Genomic DNA, 23,134 nt, shown 5'->3' with positions numbered 1-23,134 from the left:
GGCAAACTTCCGATACAGAATCCTGCGAGATTTTGCACGATAACTGCAATCAGCTGAATTTGAATATCTTGGACGCCGTCAACAACCAGTCGTCCACATCGACGGGCACCAATTGTCGCGATGCCATGCCACCGCAACAGCAGTCCAAAGATCACAATCATCGACATCGTCAGCGGCCACGCTCTAAAGATCTCGATCAGAGTCGTGAGAGTCTCGATCAGCTGGCCGAAGGTGGTGAACTGCAGCAGCAGCAGCAACAACAGCGACATGTGCGCCATCATCATCATCACCACCATCATCATCATCAGCGTCCGCGTGTTAATCACACAGCGACAGCGTTGAGTAACGACACCGAACGCGACGATACCGAAGATAATTTGGCCGATGAGGAATTCGAGGACGATGAGGTGGGCCATGATGTGCGCAAGAAACGTTTGGCGCCGTTGCCAACGGAACAGCAACATGTCAACAATATTGGTGGTGGTGGCGTTGTCAATTGTTACGAGAATGATGAGCACGAACGACATGTGCATGACGGTCACGCTGACTATGCCGACGATATGGATGAAGAGCGGCATGTGGAAATGAATGTGATAAACGATGAACTGAAATATGGTGCGGGACATCATAATCACCAGTCGATGGACTCAAATCCGTTGGAAAGTCAATCGGAGTGGTCAGATGATGATTGCCGCGAAGAGGCTACAGGTAGGCTTTGAAAAAATTCCAAGAAAAATTTCATAAAATATAAATACCCGCATTCTTCTTCCCCTCCCCGCACAGGTGGCGCCGAATCAACGGGCTACATAACTGATGAACCGGGCCTAGAAAATATATCATTACTTAACGAAGCCGGTCTCACCGATGCGGAAGGTGCGCTCTCCGATGTCAATTCACTTTACAATGCGCCCGATGTGGATGACACCTCGGTGTCGAGTCGTGCCAGTTCACGTTTACTCAGCTTAGATTCGTTAAGTGGTCTGTACGATTGCGATTTGGATTCCAAGCATGAGATGGCAATCGTTAATGTTTCGCACAAAATCACAAGTAAATTTGGGCCACAACAACAAAGTTAATCGCAATGAAAAGCGAAGTGATGAGTGCTTAGCAGTCGTGAAAGTGTGAGAACGGTAACAAACTCCAATTAAAATACAAACATACGTATTCGTACACAAACAATGGCAGGCATACATGCATACATACGTGTAAAAATAAGATAAATGATAAAATATAGAAGAGCGTTGAAAATGGTGTCTATTATTTTTCGGTGAATATACTGTAGCCCTAACCCCCACACATGTATGTATGTATGTATGTATGCAATTAAATAAGTATTTAATGGTTTTAGGTATATAGTATATGTACACAGTGAACTTAGAAAACTTAAAATCTCTTAAGTATGAATATATATGATAACAAGTAAAATGTACAGTTAAGTTAATTGAAAGATTGATTGAAGAATTGGTGCCTCCGACACTGTGACACTGTTAGAATAGCGATATACATACAAAACGCAACTAAAATGAGCTGTAAGGAATGATGATAGCACAACAACAACAAAAATTATGTTGAATTTAAGCATTGATTGATAGCAGCTTTAGCATAAGGCACAGGCTAGAGATAGATACACTTACATGCATAGAAATCGGTAATGTGGAAGCTCTGTGGAGTTTCTTTTGTTAATCTACAAATAGCAAGTAAGCTTAGAATAAGTGATAACTGTATGTATATTTATTTAGCGGTATATGTATATGTATATGTAATATAAAATTATTGCGTTAACGCACTTAACAAATAATGCTTTAAGGAGAAGAAGAAGAGAAAGCAAAAATGCAAGTGCAGAGCTTAGAAACTCTTAAGATTGGTTAGTTCGGTTGTATAACCACATGTCGAGTAAGATACGAAAAGGCTACAAGCGTTGCTGTATCATTTATACAGTTATATGCAATTATGATGATACGCATATATATATTTATATGTATTTGAGTGCAGCAAATAAAAAATTTGCGAAAATCAATTAATTACTTAAATGCCCATAGGCATGTGTAAAATTCCCCTTCCACTCTCTCTCTCTAACTCTTACATATACACACGAACGCGTGTGAAATGCTGAACTACTTAAACTATAATGTGGATACTTAAATAAGCTAAAATTATTAATATGCACACATTAGAAATACATACATACATATGTATTTATGTACAATTTATTATGTGTTTGAACGGCGTCTTTAAAAGTGATCAAGATGCAGGTTGGCTGTTTTATAAAAAAAAGAAATAATTGTAAATTTTTTAAATAATTAAATACAATATTTTTTTATTTTAAAACTTTTATATTAATTTATTTTTTTTTGATAAATCATTTTTTTTTTTAAACTTTTGTATATATTTTTTATTTAATATTTAATAAATTATCCACCTGTCGGTTGGCTGTTTTATAAAAAAATAAATAAATGTTAATTTTTTAAAATAATTAAATACAAAATTTTTTTTATTTTAAAAATTTTATATTTATTCATTTTTTTTTTATAAATCATTTTTTTTTTTAACTTTTGTATTTATTTATTTTTTTGGATAAATCATTTTTTTTATTTAAAAAATTTTATATATTTTATTCATTTTTTTTATTTTAAAACTTTTAAATTTGTTAACTTTTTTTTTGATAAATCATTTTTTTTATTTTCAAGTTTTTTATATATTTTTTTATTCAATATTTAATAAATTGTCAACCTGACGGTTGGCTGTTTTATTAAAAAAGAAATACAGATATTTTTAATTCCTTTACTTTAAATATTTCATTTATTTATTTTAAAAATGTTGTTAATTGTTTTTTTTTTTCAAAATATATTAAATTGTCTTTTCATTAAATTTTGTTTTATTTTTTAAAATATTTCAACTTGAAATCGCTTGCAATTTGGTGAAACTCATCACAAAACGAATCGTATTTTCCGTATTTATCTTCGTTAATGTTAAAAAAAGCCAACTCTTTTTTAAGACTGTAATAGACTTTAAAATAACCACGCTGACGATTTATTCAGAAAAGTAAATTTTTTATGCAATTATGATGATAATTTTTTTAGGTTAGGTCATAATGTTGTTATGTGAAGCCCCTTTTTGAACGATTTGACGATTTTTAATTGATCTTAAGTTTGGATTATAGAATTTTTTGATGCTAGGAAACCAATTTTAAGGGGCACACCTAGTGTAATGGCCTAAAAAAAAGGTGATTTTTGGAAGTTTTTATTTAAAAAAATACTTTATCAATTCTTTCAAAATTTTAAGAATATATTTATACATGTTTCAAGAATATACAGTGAAATTTTTGTAGAAAAAAATTAAATATTTTTTAAGTTATAGTCGATCTCCAACGGCGCAAAAAAAAAGGTCCTTCACTACTGCAGTGATTCCGGCCTTCTCCGTGGATGAAATATAAAAAAAAAATCTCGTTAAACTAGATAATATTGTCTGTACAATGACCTACGATAAAAAAAATCAAAAATTGACAATATGGCGGCGTTTAAAAAAAAATAATCGAATTTTACCCAAAATTTTGGTCGTTTTTGGCCTGCCAAAGTTCGATTTTTCGATCAGATAAAAAATCGATAGGTCATTGTACGAAGAACTATGTATAGAACATGTAAAAAAATTCGATAGTGATCGGATCATTTGTTTTTGAGTAATCACTGCAGCAAATTCGGAAAATGCTGTTTCGAGAAAAACGCGTTTAAAGATAAAATGATCGTTCACTGTTACCGAGCGGCTGCTCTTTAAATTGCTATAACACAAAAACTATTTGAGATATCGATTTAAAATTTTTATGTTATTTTTAAAGATGTAATCTACCGAAATATGAAAAAAATCGATATTTTTGAAATTCAAAAAGAAAGGATCAAAAATTGTAGGAAAACATTTCGATCGTTTTTGGAGCAAAAAGGACAAAGTTCTATTGAAAAAGTTATTTTTATTTAAAAATTTAAAATCTCCAAATCCTTGATAACGGCAACAGAACACTAATCAACCCTATAAATTTTTTTTTTTTACGAATTTAATGACACAAATAAATAAATATAAATATTGATAAAATGGTATCGTTGATTTATACAGCATGATCCAAAACATTTATATTTTACATTTTTATTAACATTTTTTTATTTTTTATCGATTTGTTGAAAATAATACCCAGGGATGTCTATTCTTGAGTCTTTATATTTTTAAATTTATTTTATTATTTACCAACTCTCATCTCGATCACTTTAAACTGCGCGTCAGTTATTCTTTACGTATGTATGTAATGAATATGTCATGTTGTAAAATGTGAAACGCCAAGCGTTTTAGTTAGTTTTAATAATTGTTTGCAAAATTTCTAATGAATATATATTTAAATATATATAAGTAGTGGCGTTTCCAATATAACCAAAATGCGCGATTAATTAAAAATTAAGTCGATTTAGCGACAGTTCTTTGAATTAAAACATTTAAAAAAAAAATTAAAAATAATAAATTGCATATAAGTTGTGCTTGTCTATAATAAGTTTTTTTGAAAGCATTTTATTTTCGGAAAAAAATATTTAATTTGTTGTAGAGTACGAGTGTACAATTTGTGGCACTTTTATTTCATTTATTTTGTAGTTTAGTTTAATTATTTTATAATATTTTTTACGCTTATTTAAGGTATTTGAATATACATATATATTTTCGAAGGCAGCCCAAGTAATAAATGTAATTAATTATTCTATTGTAATCAGGCGTTGTGCACATGTTATTTACTAAAAGTCTATGCGTGTGTGCGTATGTACATAAATGCATACCCTACATACATATTTAAAAAAATGTAAGCTACTCATGCACAACTAACTATGTACTTTAATTTTATAACAATTATTAACTATAATGTGAAACAAAAAAAAAGAAAGTAAAAAAAGTTCACAAAATTATACGCTGTATATACAATACATACATAACTAAATGAAAAGAAATCAATAAAAAAACTATTACATTAAAACTAAAAAAAAATTTTTTTTTCTTGAAAAATTTTTTAATTTTTTTCTTGAAAAAATTTTTTACTTTTTTCCTTGAAAGAAAGTTTTTTTTTTAATTAACTGAAGCGCACACAAAATGATATAGAGACTGTTTAAGTTGAATTTGTCGGTTAAGGAACGGAAGAACGCTCTGTGAATGAACAGAGATCATCAAAAATCAAAGTGAAAGTAAAAATACTTGGACCAAGACAAGAAATTGACTAAAATGGCCACCTGATATGTTTTAACTTATACAAGTCAAGCCGATAAGTTGCTCTCTGATAGAAGACTTCCATTCTATTTAATTTTAAGGCAGTAGTCTGCTTTACAGGCTTCAAAAAATCGATTTTTTTGTTTTGTTTTAAATCTCTTCCAAAACTATCCAAGAATATGTCTTTAAAATTCCAGAGGCCAATTCGACATATTTTCGAAGCTAGAGCAGTTTTAGTGGCCGAGCGTCGAGCAGGTGCGAATGCTCAGGCAGACGTTTTCTCGAGTTTTCATTTTCACAAGTGTTAGAAAACGGTGCCGGCGATAGCAAAAAGAATATATGTCCGATCGAAAAAAACCAAAGTGATCTAGCTTCAGTATTAAAATATCTTCTATTTGAACTAAAAAAGTTGAACAAAAGTATTATTTAAACTGCTTGTTTTGCAACTTAAAGTGAATTTTTTTTCAAACTTCGAAAAAAATTGGAATTTTATAACTTCTTCGGTATTTTTTTAGTTCATAAAGAAAAGAAACTCATAAAAATTAAAAAAAATTTGGTTCGACTGTTTCAGATGCATCGCACGACCTCCATCACCGGCACCGATTTACAAGTGCAGAAAAATACTTACAACTTTGAAAAAATTTCAATATTTTTAATAATAAATATTGTTTTTTAAACCTTAAATATAGTACACTATCGTCTTAAAATTCCGTTTGACGCAATCATTTCCTTCCCTTTCAAAAAAAATTGCTAAAAAAACGCTTTTTTTCGGCTTCTAAAGCAGACTACTGCCTTAAAGTATGCGCTGGAGGAAACATCGGATGATTTTGACATGGATGATATTAGCAAAACTCCAAACCATGAAAAATTTGGAAGAAATGCTTTAAACTTTAAAATGTTTAAACGACGTGCAGCTTATCTACTTGGAACAAGTAAATTGGCGTGAAATACTACACCTAATTAGAATGTTATGCAACGGCAAAGTTATCCAATTGGATCCCACCACAAAATATAGTAATTTCACTAAGCTATAGTTTATTCAATAATCGGCACTGCGAGGCATAAGGTTGCTGAAACTTCATTCAATATTTATAAAACTGAAATATGAAAATACTTTTTGCAAGTGTAATAGCAACGGTTTTAATATTAAACGCCGCACTTGAGGACTATTGTGATCCGAAAATATGTAAGACTACAGGAGGGAATCCACATATTGCCTGCAACAACAGTGGCGTATGTATCGTAACTGATATATGTATATATTTTACAACTAAAAAATAGATTCTCAAATTCTCAAAACGAGTTCCTTCAAGTGACATAACGGATACTTGTCCAAAAGTTCAGACCCAAAAGACATAACTCAAACCCAGATCTAACCCAAAATATTGAGCCAGTATGAAATGTGGACTCTAAATTTACTATAATTTTGTCTTAAATAAAAAAAGTGCCTGAAAAATCTAAATCTAAATCTAAATTTGATAGCAAAATATTAATGATCCTACCGATTATGTCACTTCCAAAAATCCACAATAACAATATTAAACTCTATAAGAACGTCGCATTTACATACCGACAGAAATTCGTTGAAAGCTGTCCACCTGATGCCAAATTGATGGATTTGACGCCCTATATACCACTAATTGTGAAAGAACACAATGATAGACGCAACAAAGTGGCTGCCGGCAATGTAACGGGTTATGAGAGCGCCAAGCGTATGGCCGTGATGCAGTGGGACCAGGAATTGGCTGATGTTGCCACTTTCAATGTTAAAAAGTGCGAGTGCGAATATGATGGTTGCCGAAATGTAAGACGCTTCCAGTATACCGGTCAAAATATTGTCCTACAAGCTTACACCGGCAAGATGAACGCTTTCACTGATAAGGAACTCATTCAGGATGCGATCGAAAATTGGTTTGAAGAATATGTCGCTGGGAAAATGGATTATATGCGCGAATATCCCAATGATATTGAAATATAGTAAGCGCACTATTTGTAGCATTTGTGTGTTAATTCATTTCGATTTTGTTTCAGTAAGGATTTTTCACACTTCGCACTCATGATTACCGAAGCGAATCATCATGTGGGTTGTGCTGCATCGCGCTACAAGGATGCGGAATATAATAATGTTCTATTTACTTGCAATTATGCTTCAGCCTGTTTATTGGGACTTCCGATCTATAAAGAGGGACCAGCGGGATCGGGTTGCAAACATGGCAAAAATTCGACATACACTGCGTTATGTACTACCGCTGAAAAATATTTTTAATCTGATTTTAATATATAGGGACCTTACATATTTTATTTGTTGTCATTCGATATAAAATTATTGGCTTGTATATTAATAAAAATGGCTTCATTATTGTAACGGAATTCTTGATCGCTATCTTCTTATGCATGCATAATTTTAGGCTGAATGTGTGAGTGGCCCCCAATTAGAAGAGTTCACTTCATTGCTAGTGTTAGAAAGTGTTAAAAAAACATGAATAGATTATTATTGAAACGACCATATATTGGTTCGCGAGCGGAAATATTTCAAAAATAAACGCAGATTTTGTAAATTATTCAACATTAAATCAAATTGATTATTTAAATACCGATAGCTGCGAGAAAAAGTAGAGAAGTTATTTCCAATTGACAGCAAACGAACAGCTGATAATTGGCGTTGATTCTCGCATCCAACTTCATCACAAATATTGGCGCGCTTTTTGTTTTCATTCGCGCACGATTTGACATTTTAAAGCCGTGTTTGTGAAAATTTTGTAATTAATTTCAGTGTTTTCAAAAATCTTAGTTGTTTAACTAAATATCAAGGTATGCAAAGTCCGGCAGTCAAAACGCCCGCTACGAGCAAACGTGAGGGCGGTACTGCAAAAAAATCAAGTGGAAAAAAGCTTGTGCAGGCGCGGCTGCCGTTCAAAATAATTCCAGCTGGAACTCCTACCGCTGCTGGTGCAATTTCAACCAAGGAGACAGACGATACAACAAAAGATGGGCGAAAACGTAAATTATCATTTGAAGCTGAAGATAACGAAAAGGCAGAGTCAACGGAAACTGATGAGTTGCGTGGACGTTCGGCTAGCAAAGAGAACTTGACTGTAAGCTCGAAAAAATTAAAAACTGCAGATGCGGAAGATGATGTTATAGTGTTGGATGATGATGATATCTTGGAAGAGGGTGATGGTAAGGTTGAAGATGCGGAAAAGAAAGTGAAAAAAGAAAAAGCCAGTAATAATGTAAAGGCAGTAAAAAATACGCCTGTTGCAATAAAAACACCGAAAACAATTAAACAAGCAAAACAGAAAGATAGCGACGCGACGAGTTCACCACTTACGCCAAAACCGCGGGCAGCCAAGGAGAAAGATGCAGATACACCAAAAAGTGCAAAATCTAAAAACGCAAAAACTCCTGGAAGTGCGAAAAATACACCCAGCACCAGTAAAGCAGGTGGTAGTGCAACAAAATTGCAAATAAAATTGCCACTTGGCGGTGCCAAGACAAACAAACGTAGGAAATCCATGATAACAGCACACTCCAACGAAACAGAAGTTGTTATATCCAGTGATGAAAACGACGATATTCCCGTAAAACGCCAAAAAGTGGAGTGTTCACCAAAAAAACAGAAAAAGGTAAACGTTATTTTGTATTAAATTTGTTATAATAAATGAATTATCTTAACTAGATTTATTCAAATCAAAGAAAGTGTAAAAATAAAATTAAGATCGCTATATAAACAAGGTTGACAAGGAATTTGGAAATGTTCATTTTATTATATATTAGCAATACATATATTATCCGATTTCTAAACTTGTTGAATCATTTCAATATAGGTAGACGCTTCTGATAAGGTATACAGTACGGCACTCGATGACAGCAGTAACGAGTCGGAGGCAAATTCAAAAGTATTGGTATTGGAAATCGGTGGAAATGAAACAGATCTGCCAGATTCAGAGTTGGATAGCAGAAGTAGTTCGGTGACTATTAACTCAAAAGATACCACAGCGGAACTTTCAGGCACAATTCAAAAATCTAATAATAAAAGTAATATTTCGTCAAAGCCAAAAGAAGTGCCTGCAAATACTAAAGAAACTCAAAAACAGGAGAAATCTGTCTCTGCGGTAAAGGTTGACGACGATGAACTTATTTCAAGTGAGAGTGAACATGGTTCAACTGAAAAAAATCGAATTGGTAAAAAAGAATCTTCAGTAAAGGAGAATGAAACAAAGGTTAAAAAGTCTACTGAACCACAAAATGAAGTCGAAAAAAAATCACCGCAAGCAGGCAAGAATAAAGGTAACGATAATAAAAAGGTTAAAAAAACACCTACTAGAAAGATTCAAACTCCTGTAAGAGCAACTAAAGTGAATGCTGATAAAAAATCTGTAGAAACACCAACCACATCGGAAAAAATAAAAGTCAGTACAAATAAAGAGTCCCCAAAAGAAGAAAGTAAAATTGCAGATGAAGAAAGTGCTGCAGAAGTTTCATTGGTTATAAACAGCACTTCGGATTCGGAAAGTCAAACGTCAAATAATGATGAAAGTAAATCTTTTGCCGAAGAAAGCACTCCCAGACTTAATGCTACCCCGAAAATAGTAAAAGACGATTTAAATACGTCGAAGAAAAATCTTACACCGAAGCAGATGCAGTTAATGGAACAAAGGCGTAAAGCACGTGAAGAGAAGGAACGTCGTCTGCAAGAAGAAAAATTACAAAAACAGCGGGAGAAGGAGGCTAAGGAATTATTAAAGAAACGCGAGCGAGAGGAGCGTGAGGAACAGCGCCGCAAAGAACGCGAGGAGAAAGACGAACAGAAACGCAAAGAACGTGAGGAGCGTGATGAACAGAAGCGAAAGGAGCGTGAAGAAAAAGAGCAGAAGCGACTGGCTGAGCTGGAAGTGAAAAATGAGGAAAAACGAAAACGCAATGAAGCAAAAGAGGAGGAGTTACGTAAAAAAGAAGAGGAGCGTAAGCGCAAAGAAGGCGCAGATCTAAAAGCTAAGAAAGAAGCAGAGGCTTTTCAAAAGTTCTTCAAAGCCAAACGCGCTGCTAATACAGAGGGCGAAGCAGGACAACAGAATGACGACAATGATCCTGAAGTGCTTGCTTTTCGCCCATTTGAGGTTAAAGGCGACATGAAATTGGCGCCAATACGCCGCAAACAGCTTAGTCTCACCGCCAGGAAACAACTTGATTCATTTGTGGCTACTTGCAAAGATGTGTCGCCAGAGCCTAGTGATTTGTATTTGAAGGAACTTAAGAGCGGTAAGGTACTACCAGGCATATGGAGACGCTACTCAGTGGACACAAAGTCATCCGAGGAAGATGTTCAAATCATAGGTTCTTACTTTCTTTATATTCAAATTTCTCTATTATTTAAGTCATAATAATATAATTTTTCTTCGCTTCAGATGATGAGCTGGATCGTGCAGGGCAAGCAATTGTTGAAGAGACACACGCGCCAATTGAACACTTCCGCGCCAAATTCTATAAATTCCATGAAAATCGTAGACCTCCATATTATGGCACATGGAGGAAGCGAACAAATGTGATAAAACCACGACGGCCTTTTGTACAAGATAAGGTAAGTGTTACCAGAGAACTTACAACATAGAGAAGGAGCATTTTGATTTTTGTATGATGCTCGATACGGTCATTTACAGAGCTTATAATTGGCTAGTAGGGAATTCACCATTCGCTCGTTACTCGTTATTATTTAACAGAATTGACTGCTGGGGAATGAACATTTGTGATGATTGGCATTTTGATGTGATATGCCCATGCTTTGATATGATAAACTATTTTGACTTTTTATAAATTTTAACTGATCAATAGAATTTTTTCAGCTCATAAATAATATTTAAAATAATCTGTAGAAAAATAAATAAAAATTTATGTCAATATTTCGGTTTCATTTATAAATGAAATGTGAAAAATATTTAATAGAATTTGTAGGAAATTAAAAAAATATTTTTCAATATTTCGGTTTTATAAATTAAATGTGTTAAAATTTAAAAAATTGCTACATTTTAAAAAAATTATAGGTATAAATGAGCATTTGTATGTATAGATATGCATATACACATATATATATTATCTGTCATATGCGCGATCGCATAAAAAACCTCCCACGTACACGATATTTCTACATATGTATGTATCTACTACATTCATTCATAAATATATTTTTATGTAAGCGTAAAAAGGGAATTCCTTCATACGAGCAATCACCAACGCACAAATATTCGCGAATGACCTACAAACTTACAAGTGTACGTACATATGTATGTATGTAGAATATTACGAATTGGCAATCGTCATACGAACAACAACACCATTCCTTCATATGCGCAACAGCAAACGCACCAATTAGAATATGTGAATGTGAATGACCGTCAAAGCACATATACGCATATACAAACTTACGTACATGAGTATCTCATTACAAAAAACTATGAACATCAAGAAGCAGAAACAACAATATGTCAACTCTTTTCCCCGCTGCACACGTCGGTGTCGACAAACTGCTTCCTCGCGACGAAGACAAAAGCTAAAATCATATTTCGATGTTGATGCTGAAGTCAAAGCGAAAAGTAGCAACAGTTCAAGCAGCTTGACAAAAATCACAAAAGAATCAATTTTCATATTTGCCATCAATTGTGGCAGAAATATAAAATATGCGGAAAAATAAGACTTCGGCCAGGATTTGAACCCGAGCCTGTCTAAATAGCGGATGCGCGCGTACCACACGCACCACGAAAGCTGCTGAAAGTCGATCAGCTTAATTGATATTTTATAACCCATAGCACAAGATGCTAGCTCTAATAGAAATATGAATATGATTCTCGGCCACTGCCAGTTTTCTCTTCTGAAGGAAATATCAGAAATTATTTGAATTTGTGATTTTTAGCATCCCAGACAATGCCGCTTTTGGGCAAGGCATGCGCGGAGATGTGCGCGACGCTTGCGCTTATGAATGAAGTTCACATGCTTTGTTGTTGATACGCATGCGTTTCAACATGGAAATGTGTTGTAATTTTTTGTTGTAGGCGAGTTGCTTTTTCCGAAGATGTGTCGAAGTGACAAATCTGCGGAATGTAGATTTGTATATTCACATTTATATGTACATATGTATGTATGTACATATAAATTTTTGCACGCGTATGGTAGTAAAAATATTTGAACATACACATTGTTATGAAATTTGCCGACGGCAAATCAATGATTGTTCGAGTCCAGAATGATATTATAGATTTGTTATATAGTTTATTTAAATGATTAAAGAATAAAATGGACTTTTTAATCAGATTTGAATAAAAAATATCTAATAAAAATTAAATGAAATAAAAATATTTATGAATAATATATAAATTTAATAAAACACGACTTTCAGGATTGACTACCATCAATTGGCGAATTTTCGCACAATCAGTGAATTATCATTCATATGTACATACATATGTATATTCACACATATTTTCTTATTTTGCCTATCCAAGGAATTCCCTAGTTGAGAAAGGGCAACAGGTTCGACGCTCATCATAAACATAATTTTTCATTCATTTTATTAATAATTGGGTAAAAATATGATTTTAATTATTAATTATTTCAATTTATAAATTAGTTTAAAATAACTTGAAATAAAAAAAAAATACAAAATTTAAATGAATTTGAAAAACATCAAATGATTATTTCATGTGCCAGCGATTTCTCGTTTTACAGAATTCCCTATGCTAAAACTGAAATCGCTGTTAACTTTTCATGAGGTGAGTTCCCCAGCAGCGTGGTAAATTCCCTAGTACACTTCTTTCAGATTTGAATTTCAGTCGCTGTCGAACCTGCACCTTCTCTATGTTGTAAGTTCTCTGGTGTTACTTGATAGGCTTAAAAAAATACGAATTTAAATGCTATAAAAAATATATTAATCTTTACAGAAATTTTTCGACTACGAAGTTGATTCCGATCTCGAGTGGGAAGAAGAGGAACCTGGCGAATCACTGGATGGCAGCGATGACGAGAAAGAAAAAGAGTCGGAAGATGATGATTACGAGGTGGATAACGAATGGTTCGTGCCACACGGTCATCTCAGTGACGAAGAGCTACAAAATGAGGATGAGGTGCTCGACGCCAATACACGCGAGGCACAAAAGGCCAAACTGCAAGTGCTGCAGCATGAGTTTGACCAAGAGATGAAAAAGAAAACAGAGAAAATTAAACCACGTCTCATCGGCTGCATTTGGGCAGATGAAAATGGCAATCAACCCGCGTTGTGTCCGAAAATCATCTGGGATACTTTAAATATGCGTGCAATGTTATTCGATGCTCCACCACTACTGGAAGATCCCGAAGTGCCAGAGAAGAGTGGTGAACTTGGTTCCCCAACAAACAACGGCAATGAGAAGACTGTTGAGAAAGTGAAACCGATCAAATTAACGGAACGTATGCTGAATGACTTAGTACGCTTGGTGCATGGCAATCATCATTCTAAAAACTTTTTAATCAAAGAATTTATTGCATATTTGGAAGCCAACGAGGAATCCATAAAGAACGGCGAAGTGCGTGGTCCCATCAAATCAATAGTACGGGAGAAAATCGACGATTTTGCCGAATGGACAATAACCGAATCAACGAAGGTGCTTCAAAATAATAAGAAGAAAAACAAAAAGCGGCTCTGCTGGGTCGTCTCTGCTGATGTGCTAATTAAAATGGGTCTCGAAGATTTGGATTTGCATAACACGTGGAAATACACACTGCAACCGCGGTCCGGTAAAGACGAAACGACAAAAGCTGAAGTTGATGTTGAAGTTCCAAGCGTAGAAACTGACACAAAGGAAACAAGTGAAACTGCTGTTTGTGATGCAGACAACGCAAATGAAACTGCGTCAGAGACAAGCATGAAGAAACTGACTAAAAATAAACCAGCCACAAGTAGCCAACAAAAAATTAAAAAGGTTAAACCCAAATCAGAAATAACGAAATTCACAAAGGTGCTGTCGCCAAAGTCGGCAAGTGGGTCCAAAACAGCAACAAAAGCCACAGCGACACCCGAAACAAAAGAAGTTGTGAACACGTCTGCCGTTGAATGCAATCAAACGACGAAAACCGACACAACAACGTCACCAGCCGCAACTGTTAAAAAGCGTGTACCACTTTTGATGTCCGTAGCGCGTGGACAGAGCATACCGCAGCCCGCAAAAAATGCGCTCATCAGCGAGTTCCTAAAGAAGTCCTCGACTGAGAAGGAAGCAACTGCCAGCGAAACCAACACTTCTACCGCCAAAGCAGTTAGTGAAGTGGTAGAAATCGACTAAGCCGTTCATAGATAGTGTATAATTTAGTTATATGTTTTTATATCATAGTACGCTCTCATATACTGTTTACTACCAACTGCCCGCTTTCCTAACCTACATTTATATATTATATTCAATCACGCGAATAGTTAGTGTAAAAATAATATTTTTTGTTAAGTATTTAAAGTCTCCAAAAGCACATACATACATATTAAGCGATCATTGGCAAAGGATGTATTCAAGTAAGCGTTCTTATACAATTACTTAAGGCCAAAATGAGAATTTGATTGTGAATATAACATTTATCAAGATACTAAAAATTATTTTTAGTTTCATATAGACATGGTCAATTAAGGTCAAATATTGTATTTTCCTATGCTGTTCAAATAAAATACATGCATATGATCTATAAGTTTTCCGGTTTTAACCCTAATCTATGTTTTTTTTTTTTTTTGCAAAATTGCCAATTGTAATTGGTCTATATTTGTATGCCTTCATTAGCAGTTACTCCAAATCCGTTGAAAGCATTCTACCATCAAGACGACGAAACCATTTCAATTTGAGCAAACGATTGTGGACATTCGCACCGCACAGATATAGCACCAATTTCTTTTTCTCTTGCTGTTTTTCCGCTGCTCTAGCAACTGCAAGATCTGTGAAATATATATCGGCCGCAAGTACCGTATGTAATAAATACAAAACCGATGTAATAATGGCATATATGGCCTGTGTCTTGGAGTAGCCGAAGAATTGATGCCCCATCTCATCTTCAATGATTTCCAAATCCGATAAATATATTAGATATAAGTCCTTTTCAGCATGGTACATCGTGGTGATTGCGGTTACCGTGTAACTAAAACTGGCAAAACCACTCCAAAGAATTTCGCGCAACAATACCGGCTCGTATTCCATGCAAATATTCAGACAGCCAAAGAAGCTGGTGCATGTGAACACGGAGAATACAATGATGTACAAATATAAATCCTGTGCCACAGCCACATTTAGAAATCCCTCGATTTGTATGCCCATACACAGACAGCCCAAACAGCCTTCGAATAGTTTAAAGGTGAACCAGATGCTACGCATATCTTCGATAAGTTGTTACTATTAAAAAAAAAAAAGTTTGTAAAAAATATTATTTTTGCGTTATAGTTGAAGAAGTCTTTCTGTTATAATTAATTTTTTGATTATTTTTCTTGATTGTAGAAGATTTGATTGTTTGAAAAGTCAAAGTTGCATGTTGAACCAGCACTGAAACATACGCACTTTAATTCAGTACATTCCTCAACTGAATGCGTCAAATTCCTATTGGAGTCGATAATTGAGAGAATTCATCCGAATTTAATCCAAAATCCGAAGGCTGGCATAAGGTGATCACATCTTCATCGACTCCCTTCCAGTCAGTGTCGTTACAATACTCAGATGAAAATCTTGAGACGTCCTAAGAAACTAGATTTTGACCAATCGTCTTTTGGATATTTTAGAAGACCGGATCCGACAGGACTGGATCAACAGATTAACCGTCTACAACAACAAAACCCGCCTAATGCTCATTATCCGCCTAATCATGCCCACCCATCTACGTTCCCTGGGACCAACAGAGGTCCCATCAATAACAATAGAACTATTAAGATACTTATTTTTGGTGTTGATATGATACATCTTTCAGTTAATTCGTTCAGTCGATTGGTTATATTAACAAAAGCGATAAAAATACTATTAGCATACAACCCATATACTAAATTGAAAAGTTCAGATTTACTAGATAGCTAGATACTTATAAAGTATACCCTTTCTTAAAACATTTTTATCAATTTTCGATGGATGGCAAGCAGTTTATGACCCGAAGATGTTATTGTAGCTACAACAAAACTAAGCGAGATACTGAAAACCGCTAATTCAGCAGACACAATGCATTTTTGATGTAGTTCGTGTAATACCAGATGGCAGTTTGAATGATTCTTAGAACAAATTCAACAATAATTATATTTTTTCATTTAATTATTAAACAACTATGAAAGTCCCCAAAGATGTAAGTTAGTACCATATTTCGTACGATAAAAAAACAAATACTCACTAAGCTGCACTTTAAAGGTTATTTGTGGAGTATGCAAGAAAGTATTTTGCTGTGCCGAGTGCCGTTACAAACATGAGATAAAAACACATGCCATCGTTGTACAAAAACCCATAATTACTAATCAAACCAATGAAGACCTGAAACCAACCGATCTGGGAGATCAACTGAAGAAAAACGAAACCAGTCATATTTATCTCTTCTGTCCGCTTTGTGAACGCAAGCCAATGCCGCTGCAACGCGAAATGTACGCCGAGATGTTGGCGCATGTAGAGCAAAATCATCTGCCGCTACGCTGTCGCAAATGTACCAAGGTAACTAACTAAATCCAATACACGTCTGAAATTCATAATCACTCACACACTCATTAATTACAAAGGTCTATACTCGGTTGGACGACTTGCAAAACTTCACTAAATGCACACAGACCGCCACCGCGCCGACATGTTATTGTCCTGACAAGGGTTGTTGCAATCAACTCGATCACACCTGTGACACAGTCACATTGCAGAAGGATTTCGCCAGAGTTACGATTTCGACGCAAACATCGCCACAGCGTCGCCAATGTGACGAGTTCCACGAGACGCCAATGTCATTAATCAACATGCGCTGGAAGGCTAAGAGCAAGCTGACACATGAGGAGTTTGTGTGCGACAGCGTTTCTTCGTTGCGAAATATTTCGTCGATTAGCAATAGTTCTCTGCGCCGCAGTTTGGATGTCATGGTCAAACCGAAGGGCCAACTAGTGCGCACTACATCGACGCCAGTGCACGCAGAATTGCTTTGCACGAAGCACACCGAGCGTACATTTAACGCCTCCGGTGCCCAGGTGTCCAGTATTTATCACAGTGGCGGTGAAACGGATAATCACAGTCCCGCAATCGCAGCGGGTGCGATCGCAACGTCTAATCCTGCAACGCTATCACCATCCAAACAGCAATTAGAAAACCTTAACCGCTACCTAAAGGTGGGCGGTCCGCGTGGCAAAATGAGCGCAGTGACACCGCTGCGTCAAGTGATGTCGAAGAGCATACAGAAGGCTTTTGCTGAGCATGGCGGGCTACCATCGGCGCGTCTTAGTGGTGTCGATTTGCCACCAATGCGTAAAAAGATGTTCGATTCTCACACGGCTGATAGCAGTGGCAGTTCGACTGGTTCGCCACTCGATTTGCGTTTGTCGCCGGTAGTTCGGCGCACTCATAGTGAAATTCAAACGAGTCAATTACACGCTAGCAGTGCTTCGACGGAACGAAATTCCAGCGTTTCACAAAATATGTGCCACGAAGTATTTCGTTCGTCACAAAAGCTCACCACTACCGAATCGATTGTGATAACGCGCACCAAACACCTGGCCGGTGTAGAATCTGCTGCTAGTAGTATGAGTAGTGCTAGTGGCTCCGTAGCTTTCAAGACGGCGGATAAATTAACGACGTCTGCAAGCTCGACTAGAGATAATTGCAGCGGCGTATCGAGCGCCAGTGGCAGTTCGGTGTACAAATCGTGCGAGAGTATTGAGATCATTACGGCCACCACTGCGATGAGCGAGATCCAACAGGGTTACTATGCCGTCACCGATAAGTCAGATAATGCTAGAGAGAAAATCATACCGGCAATGGAAAGTGTCGCACAGGTGGTAAGCTATAATTTGCCACCCATCACACCCATTACACGCATTCCAGGCTCACTTATCAACAAAAAGATTATACGTTTCGACTCCCCATGTGAAGAAGAGGACGAATTAGAAGAATTGGAAGAAATTAAGAATCATAAAGGCATCGCAAATTCAACAACTACAACCAAAACAAATACACCATCGAAAATGATAAATATTTATGCGTCACCAAAGCACGACAATAGTAATACAGCTAATGCAGGTTCAAAAGCTCTAATGAAAGTTACCGAAACTCCACGTAGCACGGACTCTTCCATTTCCGAAGCTTTCTTTACGCCTAGCGCCACCCCAGTGCGCCGAAACAAAAAGCCGCCAACGCAAGAAAATGCTGACGGTTCTAAAGATTTTAGCAAACCTACAGCAAGGCGCATTCCATCTCTTAGTAAACAGGGCAGAGGTACAGCATTTGATCGCTCAGAAAGTATTACGGATAATGAAAACGAAAATGACGCAGAAGAACATAGCATAAATACAAAACATCAAAGTAACCAGAATAATATGTCTGTTTTGGGTCGTTCATGGTCATTTGGTGCTTTACTGGGCTCGGTGATGCGTTTGAATTCGACGGGGAAAGTAGCTACGCCTGAGAAAAAACGAACATCCCCACACACCGATGTTAACTCGAATTCGATAATTAAACGGTGCGCTTCGATGGCAGGTAATATCCTACTTGGCACTTCAAAATACACTTTAGATTTATATCGAAGAACATCCCATCCCAAGTCAGCCAAAAAGCTGACAAAATTCGTATCCATCGGGATCACGAATTCTAACACATTTATTTACTTACGCGATTATTCAAAGTTCCTCTAACCTTATCCTCCATCCACTTAAATCCTCCATAATTTTGGCTTTGAATATGCCCAAAGGTATCATATACAGTAACAACACTGTTGGCGAATTGATTGAGAGTTCAAAATTTCTTCTTTCTTGATGTCTAATCCAAACATGTTTAGATCGCCGAAATTACAATCCTTGGGTGGAAAACATCCGAGTCAATTCCGGTAGGAGCATCCCGTATAATACTAACCTCCATCTTTGCATATTCAATTAACCGCACCCATTTAACACTCCTTTTCATTTGGTCCGACCCCGTCGAAATAGGTCGTTTACTGGGACTATCTGAAATTCAGATTATCTGGCTGGAGTGTTCATCAGATTAATTTTTTTCAATTCTTCCAGGTTCTCTTATGCGCACACAATCTCTAATTGAGGAAGATGAACAAACGCGCAACCAAAAACGAAAGCGGTCCTATACGACCGACATGAAATCGGTTTCAGGCATACACTATCCACGACATTATAGCGACCCAGTGTCACCGAGTCCCGAAAAGTCGTTGCGTACGAAACGTTTTCGCATACATGGACGGAAGCCAATCGAGCGCATGCGAAGAGAGTTATAAATAGAAGAAATTACTTTTGCGAAAGAAGTCTTTTGTGATGCCAATACCAGCGATTTTTCCGTTGCTAAAAATTTAATTATACACATTTATGAAATAAATATTTAAAATTTTTTTTTATAAAGTACATACATACATACATACACACCTACTAGTTTGAAACAAAATTTTTAATTTAATGTGCAAAATATTTAATAACTGTTCTTTATATAGTGTTTTTTATTATGTAAGAAAATAAATGTTCTACTTTTGTTCACATTTAACATTTCGTCCTTAACTAAAAGTATAATATTACACAAATTGGTATGTAATCAAAGAGCAACAAACATTCGCATACACACTTAATACTTCAACATGTCCATACTAGATACCACGGCGTACGGGTTTCGGTGCGAAAAGTATTTTAGCCGGCTTACACAACTCCAGCTCAGTGCCCGGCCGCACAGACAGACACAGCGTTATGTCCACCGATGAAGCCTCCGTCCAGACGCTGTGCGAGAGCAAAATGGTGGTGCGCAGACGCATGCTGGTCTCATGCTCACCCTGCTCGGTCATAATCTTCTTGAAGTCCGACAGCTTCGGCACCACGGTGTGCACATGTTGATCGGGATACTTAATCTTAATACGCATTTCTTGCATTTGTGTCTCCTGCAAGTTATCGAACTCGGCCACAAAAGGCAATGCCGCTATCAAACCAGCCGTCACTTTAATGACATTGTCCTGTGCCATTTGCGCACATGGCTCGACAATGCGCGCCACACACATGCGTATGTTGATGTTGGCCGGCGGCATGTGCACGGGTGAAGCGCTCTCCACCAACGGCAATATTTCACGAAATACACGACCCGGTTTTGGATCCGGTATATTGCCCAATAGCGAGAGTAGCGATGTAGTAAACGTATCTGGTTGAAAGTCCTCCTTCTCGTCGAGGAAATTACTAATATCGGCTGCTGTTTGCAACAACATTTGACACGGACCGAGCGCACTTTGTGAGCGATCGCGCACTATTAGCACGAGGTGGAGCGCGCTGGCACGCAAGCAAATTTGTTTAACCAACAACATGTCACCATAGGTGAGGCCCGAGAAGATGTGTTGCAACTTCAGACAATTGCGTATGAGTTGCGCCAGAGACTCCTTCAAGGGGGCGCGACTGCGCTGTGTGGTGGTGCAGCTTTGCAACTGATCCAACTGGATTTGCGCGGCCAGAAATGTTTCCAAGAAGTTGGCGGTGCCATACATTTCCGGATCGATTTCACCCAAACGTTTAAGGTTACTCTGCGCCGTCTTTAGCAGCGGCACTCTTTCACGGACGATGCTGAAAATTTCGTGTATATGCTGGAGTATGGTATTCAAGTATTCGCGTGAGCTCTCGGCGCCTTTTAGTGGATTTATGGGCTTCGTGGTGGAAGCACCCTCAATCGGTAATTGTGGTACGATGTGTGGCATGGCATCGCGCAGGTAGGCGTAATGCTTGAGTGTGACGTCAGGAAATAAACTGATCAGGGATACCAGATGCTCAGCGGCGTTAAACAGTAAAATGAGTATGCAAAGATATGCGGGGTCTTCGACATCACGCTCGGCGCTGTCAAAAAATGGATGGTCTTGCAGCAGATGAGAAGTGACGGCCATACAGAGATTGGGATGCTTTTGCCCAATTTTACGCATACAACCGAAAGTGGAGTTTTTATCTTGTGGATACTTGGAGAGTACATCAAGTAATTTTTGTACAACCATGAGAAGACAAGCCTGAAATACAAAATATCGGATGAAATTTGTTTATATAATATATTAATATTAAGAATTTCCGTTTACCTGTGTTGAAACACGACATGCGCCCAACATCAAGTGTAATCCCTCGCGCACGTCAACCGAATAGTCTTCCAACGCGCTAAGCATGGTTTCTAGTTGGTCCTCACGTAAAACAATATGTCGTGCAATCGCTGTGAGACTATAAATAGACCTCAAACGTACATCTTCGATTTCATCATTGAACATATCGACTAAGAAATCCAGACACGTCACGGCGAAATCTGGATTACTCAACGCTAATTTACACATGGAGTCCACAGCCGCTGTACGCACTTCGAGAAATTCATCCTCCAAACCGTGCACTAATGCACCACAAGCGCCACTTGCTACCAACGATATGGACTTAGAGTCGAGTCGCTCCTGTGGTGCGTCATCAGCCCAGCGTTTGCCAGTCGACCATTCGCCACTTGCCACAAGTTGCGCACCACGTTCATGCGCGGTTTTCTTGCGTCGTAAGTTGCTCATTAGTTTCTTATCGAGCGTTTGATGCAAAAACTCCGAACTGACTTGTGTCATAAGACCCAAGTGTTCAGCGGCCTATAAATATAATAATAATATGTATCACTATTATTAAATAAATTATATAATTTATTGGTTATATACCTGTGTGCGTATCTGTATCGAAAGATCACATAGTGTGCCACAGACTTTTCCAAATGCAGCATCAATCAAACGCATTTCTTCATCATCATCTCCACCGGTTATAATGTGATCTGGATGACTTACGCCAAGTTGAAACACCAATTGCAGAGCTTCCTTTCGTACACACTCATAATCATCCTTCATCGCTTCTACAGCACGTTGATATAAGGTTGGTGACAAGACAGCACCACGTTCTCCCAGACATAATATAGATCGTAACGCTTGCGCACGCACTCCCGAATCTTGTGAGTCAGCATAGTGACCAATCAAATCCATAACACCTTTCCTGGCATCATTTAGCGTTACAAAAGCTGACAGCACCATCAAGGCATATTTATGTGTGTGATGTGAATCGGAAGTGAGCTGTTGCTGTGCAAAGTGTGCTATTTTCGTCACATGAGTTGAGGGTAATAATTTTAGATTTTTAGTGCCTATTTTATGTAAACTATACAAGCCTTGGGCTATAACTTTTTGCGAACGCTCCTGCTTTAAAACACCGATAATACCATCAACCAGCGCATTTACCACTTCAGGTACACGTACTTCAGCGAAATCGGCAAGCAAACCGAGAATTTTAACTCGAACTATGGTGTCTCCATCACGTTCTTGTCGATATATTTCCATTAGACGGTGTATAACATCTTGTGCTTCACCAATCTGTGCGTCTTCTAATACAAGCTCATCTGCGATCTTTACTAACACTTCCAACAATTCCTTGCTGCCTTGTGCACCATGCCCAGCCGGTACGCCATCCAAAGAGACAAGTATCTGCAGTAGCTTGCTGCCGGTATTCGTTTTAATTGTAGTTTGAATTCGTATCTTTTTCGAGGGTTTTTGAGAAACTTCAATAGTTTCTGTAGCGGAATGTGGCCTTTTCATTGCGGTGGTCATTTCACAATTAATTTAATTCTAAACTTTTGCAATTTACTTATCAAAACAAACAGAAAGAAACTCAGAAATAGCTCTTCATCTTTACTGAATGACCATTCACAATGAGAACAAAGTTAAAACAGACGTATTC

General features: G+C 36.9%; 6 protein-coding genes across 18 annotated transcripts in view; 4 read left to right on the top strand and 2 right to left on the bottom strand.

Moving 5' to 3' along the window:
* The window catches only part of LOC105213803 (Ca(2+)/calmodulin-responsive adenylate cyclase), a 120,376-nt gene extending 118,679 nt beyond the window's left edge, over positions 1 to 1,697 (top strand). For all 13 annotated transcript variants that reach the window (XM_054232118.1, XM_054232119.1, XM_054232121.1 and 10 more), the window contains 2 exons: positions 2 to 708; positions 784 to 1,697. In XM_054232118.1, coding sequence (XP_054088093.1) covers positions 2 to 708; positions 784 to 1,076 — 1,000 coding nt within the window. In that variant the 3' untranslated portion in view covers positions 1,077 to 1,697. The remainder of the gene's footprint in view (position 1; positions 709 to 783) is intronic.
* Positions 1,698 to 6,139: 4,442 nt separating this feature from the next.
* On the top strand, positions 6,140 to 7,599 carry LOC105213802 (antigen 5 like allergen Cul n 1). Its single transcript, XM_011186871.3, has 3 exons — positions 6,140 to 6,462; positions 6,806 to 7,206; positions 7,261 to 7,599. The coding sequence occupies exons 1-3, from the start codon at positions 6,334 to 6,336 to the stop codon at positions 7,493 to 7,495; spliced, it is 765 nt and encodes a 254-aa protein (XP_011185173.2). The 5' UTR covers positions 6,140 to 6,333; the 3' UTR covers positions 7,496 to 7,599.
* Positions 7,600 to 7,912: 313 nt separating this feature from the next.
* On the top strand, positions 7,913 to 14,928 carry LOC105213801 (chromatin assembly factor 1 subunit A). The gene is made up of 4 exons (XM_011186870.3): positions 7,913 to 8,855; positions 9,057 to 10,566; positions 10,638 to 10,810; positions 13,161 to 14,928. Exons 1-4 carry the CDS (start codon positions 8,043 to 8,045, stop codon positions 14,535 to 14,537), a joined length of 3,873 nt encoding a protein of 1,290 aa, XP_011185172.2. The 5' UTR covers positions 7,913 to 8,042; the 3' UTR covers positions 14,538 to 14,928.
* On the bottom strand, positions 14,722 to 15,695 carry LOC114804185 (uncharacterized). The gene has a single exon (XM_029041406.2). The coding sequence runs from the start codon at positions 15,600 to 15,602 to the stop codon at positions 15,021 to 15,023; it is 582 nt and encodes a 193-aa protein (XP_028897239.1). The 5' UTR covers positions 15,603 to 15,695; the 3' UTR covers positions 14,722 to 15,020.
* A 699-nt stretch (positions 15,696 to 16,394) lies between these two features.
* On the top strand, positions 16,395 to 19,925 carry LOC105213800 (mitosis initiation protein fs(1)Ya). The gene is made up of 4 exons (XM_011186869.3): positions 16,395 to 16,548; positions 16,611 to 16,904; positions 16,970 to 18,920; positions 19,445 to 19,925. Exons 1-4 carry the CDS (start codon positions 16,531 to 16,533, stop codon positions 19,663 to 19,665), a joined length of 2,484 nt encoding a protein of 827 aa, XP_011185171.2. The 5' UTR covers positions 16,395 to 16,530; the 3' UTR covers positions 19,666 to 19,925.
* On the bottom strand, positions 19,862 to 23,107 carry LOC105213804 (integrator complex subunit 4). Its single transcript, XM_011186873.3, has 3 exons — positions 22,075 to 23,107; positions 21,475 to 22,008; positions 19,862 to 21,408 (listed from the first exon to the last, which is right to left on the bottom strand). The coding sequence occupies exons 1-3, from the start codon at positions 23,002 to 23,004 to the stop codon at positions 20,026 to 20,028; spliced, it is 2,847 nt and encodes a 948-aa protein (XP_011185175.1). The 5' UTR covers positions 23,005 to 23,107; the 3' UTR covers positions 19,862 to 20,025.
* Between the last annotated feature and the right edge of the window lie 27 nt (positions 23,108 to 23,134).

This window comes from Zeugodacus cucurbitae, chromosome 5, assembly GCF_028554725.1.
Source record: "Zeugodacus cucurbitae isolate PBARC_wt_2022May chromosome 5, idZeuCucr1.2, whole genome shotgun sequence".
Lineage (NCBI taxonomy): Eukaryota > Metazoa > Arthropoda > Insecta > Diptera > Tephritidae > Zeugodacus > Zeugodacus cucurbitae.
Note: the sequence above shows the minus strand (reverse complement) of the source record. Positions and strands in the feature narration are given on the sequence as shown.

What these genes read in the sequence shown, in the direction of transcription:
- LOC105213802 (XM_011186871.3), top strand. Translation starts at nt 6,334, where the DNA reads ATGAAAATACTTTTTGCAAGTGTAATAGCAACGGTTTTAATATTAAAC. An exon ending in TTGCCTGCAACAACAGTGGC is followed by an intron (nt 6,463 to 6,805) that starts GTATGTATCGTA and finishes ACATACCGACAG; the next exon opens with AAATTCGTTGAAAGCTGTCC. An exon ending in CCCAATGATATTGAAATATA is followed by an intron (nt 7,207 to 7,260) that starts GTAAGCGCACTA and finishes ATTTTGTTTCAG; the next exon opens with TAAGGATTTTTCACACTTCG.
- LOC105213801 (XM_011186870.3), top strand. Translation starts at nt 8,043, where the DNA reads ATGCAAAGTCCGGCAGTCAAAACGCCCGCTACGAGCAAACGTGAGGGC. An exon ending in CACCAAAAAAACAGAAAAAG is followed by an intron (nt 8,856 to 9,056) that starts GTAAACGTTATT and finishes ATTTCAATATAG; the next exon opens with GTAGACGCTTCTGATAAGGT. An exon ending in GGCCTTTTGTACAAGATAAG is followed by an intron (nt 10,811 to 13,160) that starts GTAAGTGTTACC and finishes TAATCTTTACAG; the next exon opens with AAATTTTTCGACTACGAAGT.
- LOC114804185 (XM_029041406.2), bottom strand. Translation starts at nt 15,602, where the DNA reads ATGCGTAGCATCTGGTTCACCTTTAAACTATTCGAAGGCTGTTTGGGC.
- LOC105213800 (XM_011186869.3), top strand. An exon ending in GCTGTCGCAAATGTACCAAG is followed by an intron (nt 16,905 to 16,969) that starts GTAACTAACTAA and finishes TTAATTACAAAG; the next exon opens with GTCTATACTCGGTTGGACGA. An exon ending in ACGGTGCGCTTCGATGGCAG is followed by an intron (nt 18,921 to 19,444) that starts GTAATATCCTAC and finishes CAATTCTTCCAG; the next exon opens with GTTCTCTTATGCGCACACAA.
- LOC105213804 (XM_011186873.3), bottom strand. Translation starts at nt 23,004, where the DNA reads ATGACCACCGCAATGAAAAGGCCACATTCCGCTACAGAAACTATTGAA. An exon ending in CGATACAGATACGCACACAG is followed by an intron (nt 22,009 to 22,074) that starts GTATATAACCAA and finishes TTATATTTATAG; the next exon opens with GCCGCTGAACACTTGGGTCT. An exon ending in CATGTCGTGTTTCAACACAG is followed by an intron (nt 21,409 to 21,474) that starts GTAAACGGAAAT and finishes TTTGTATTTCAG; the next exon opens with GCTTGTCTTCTCATGGTTGT.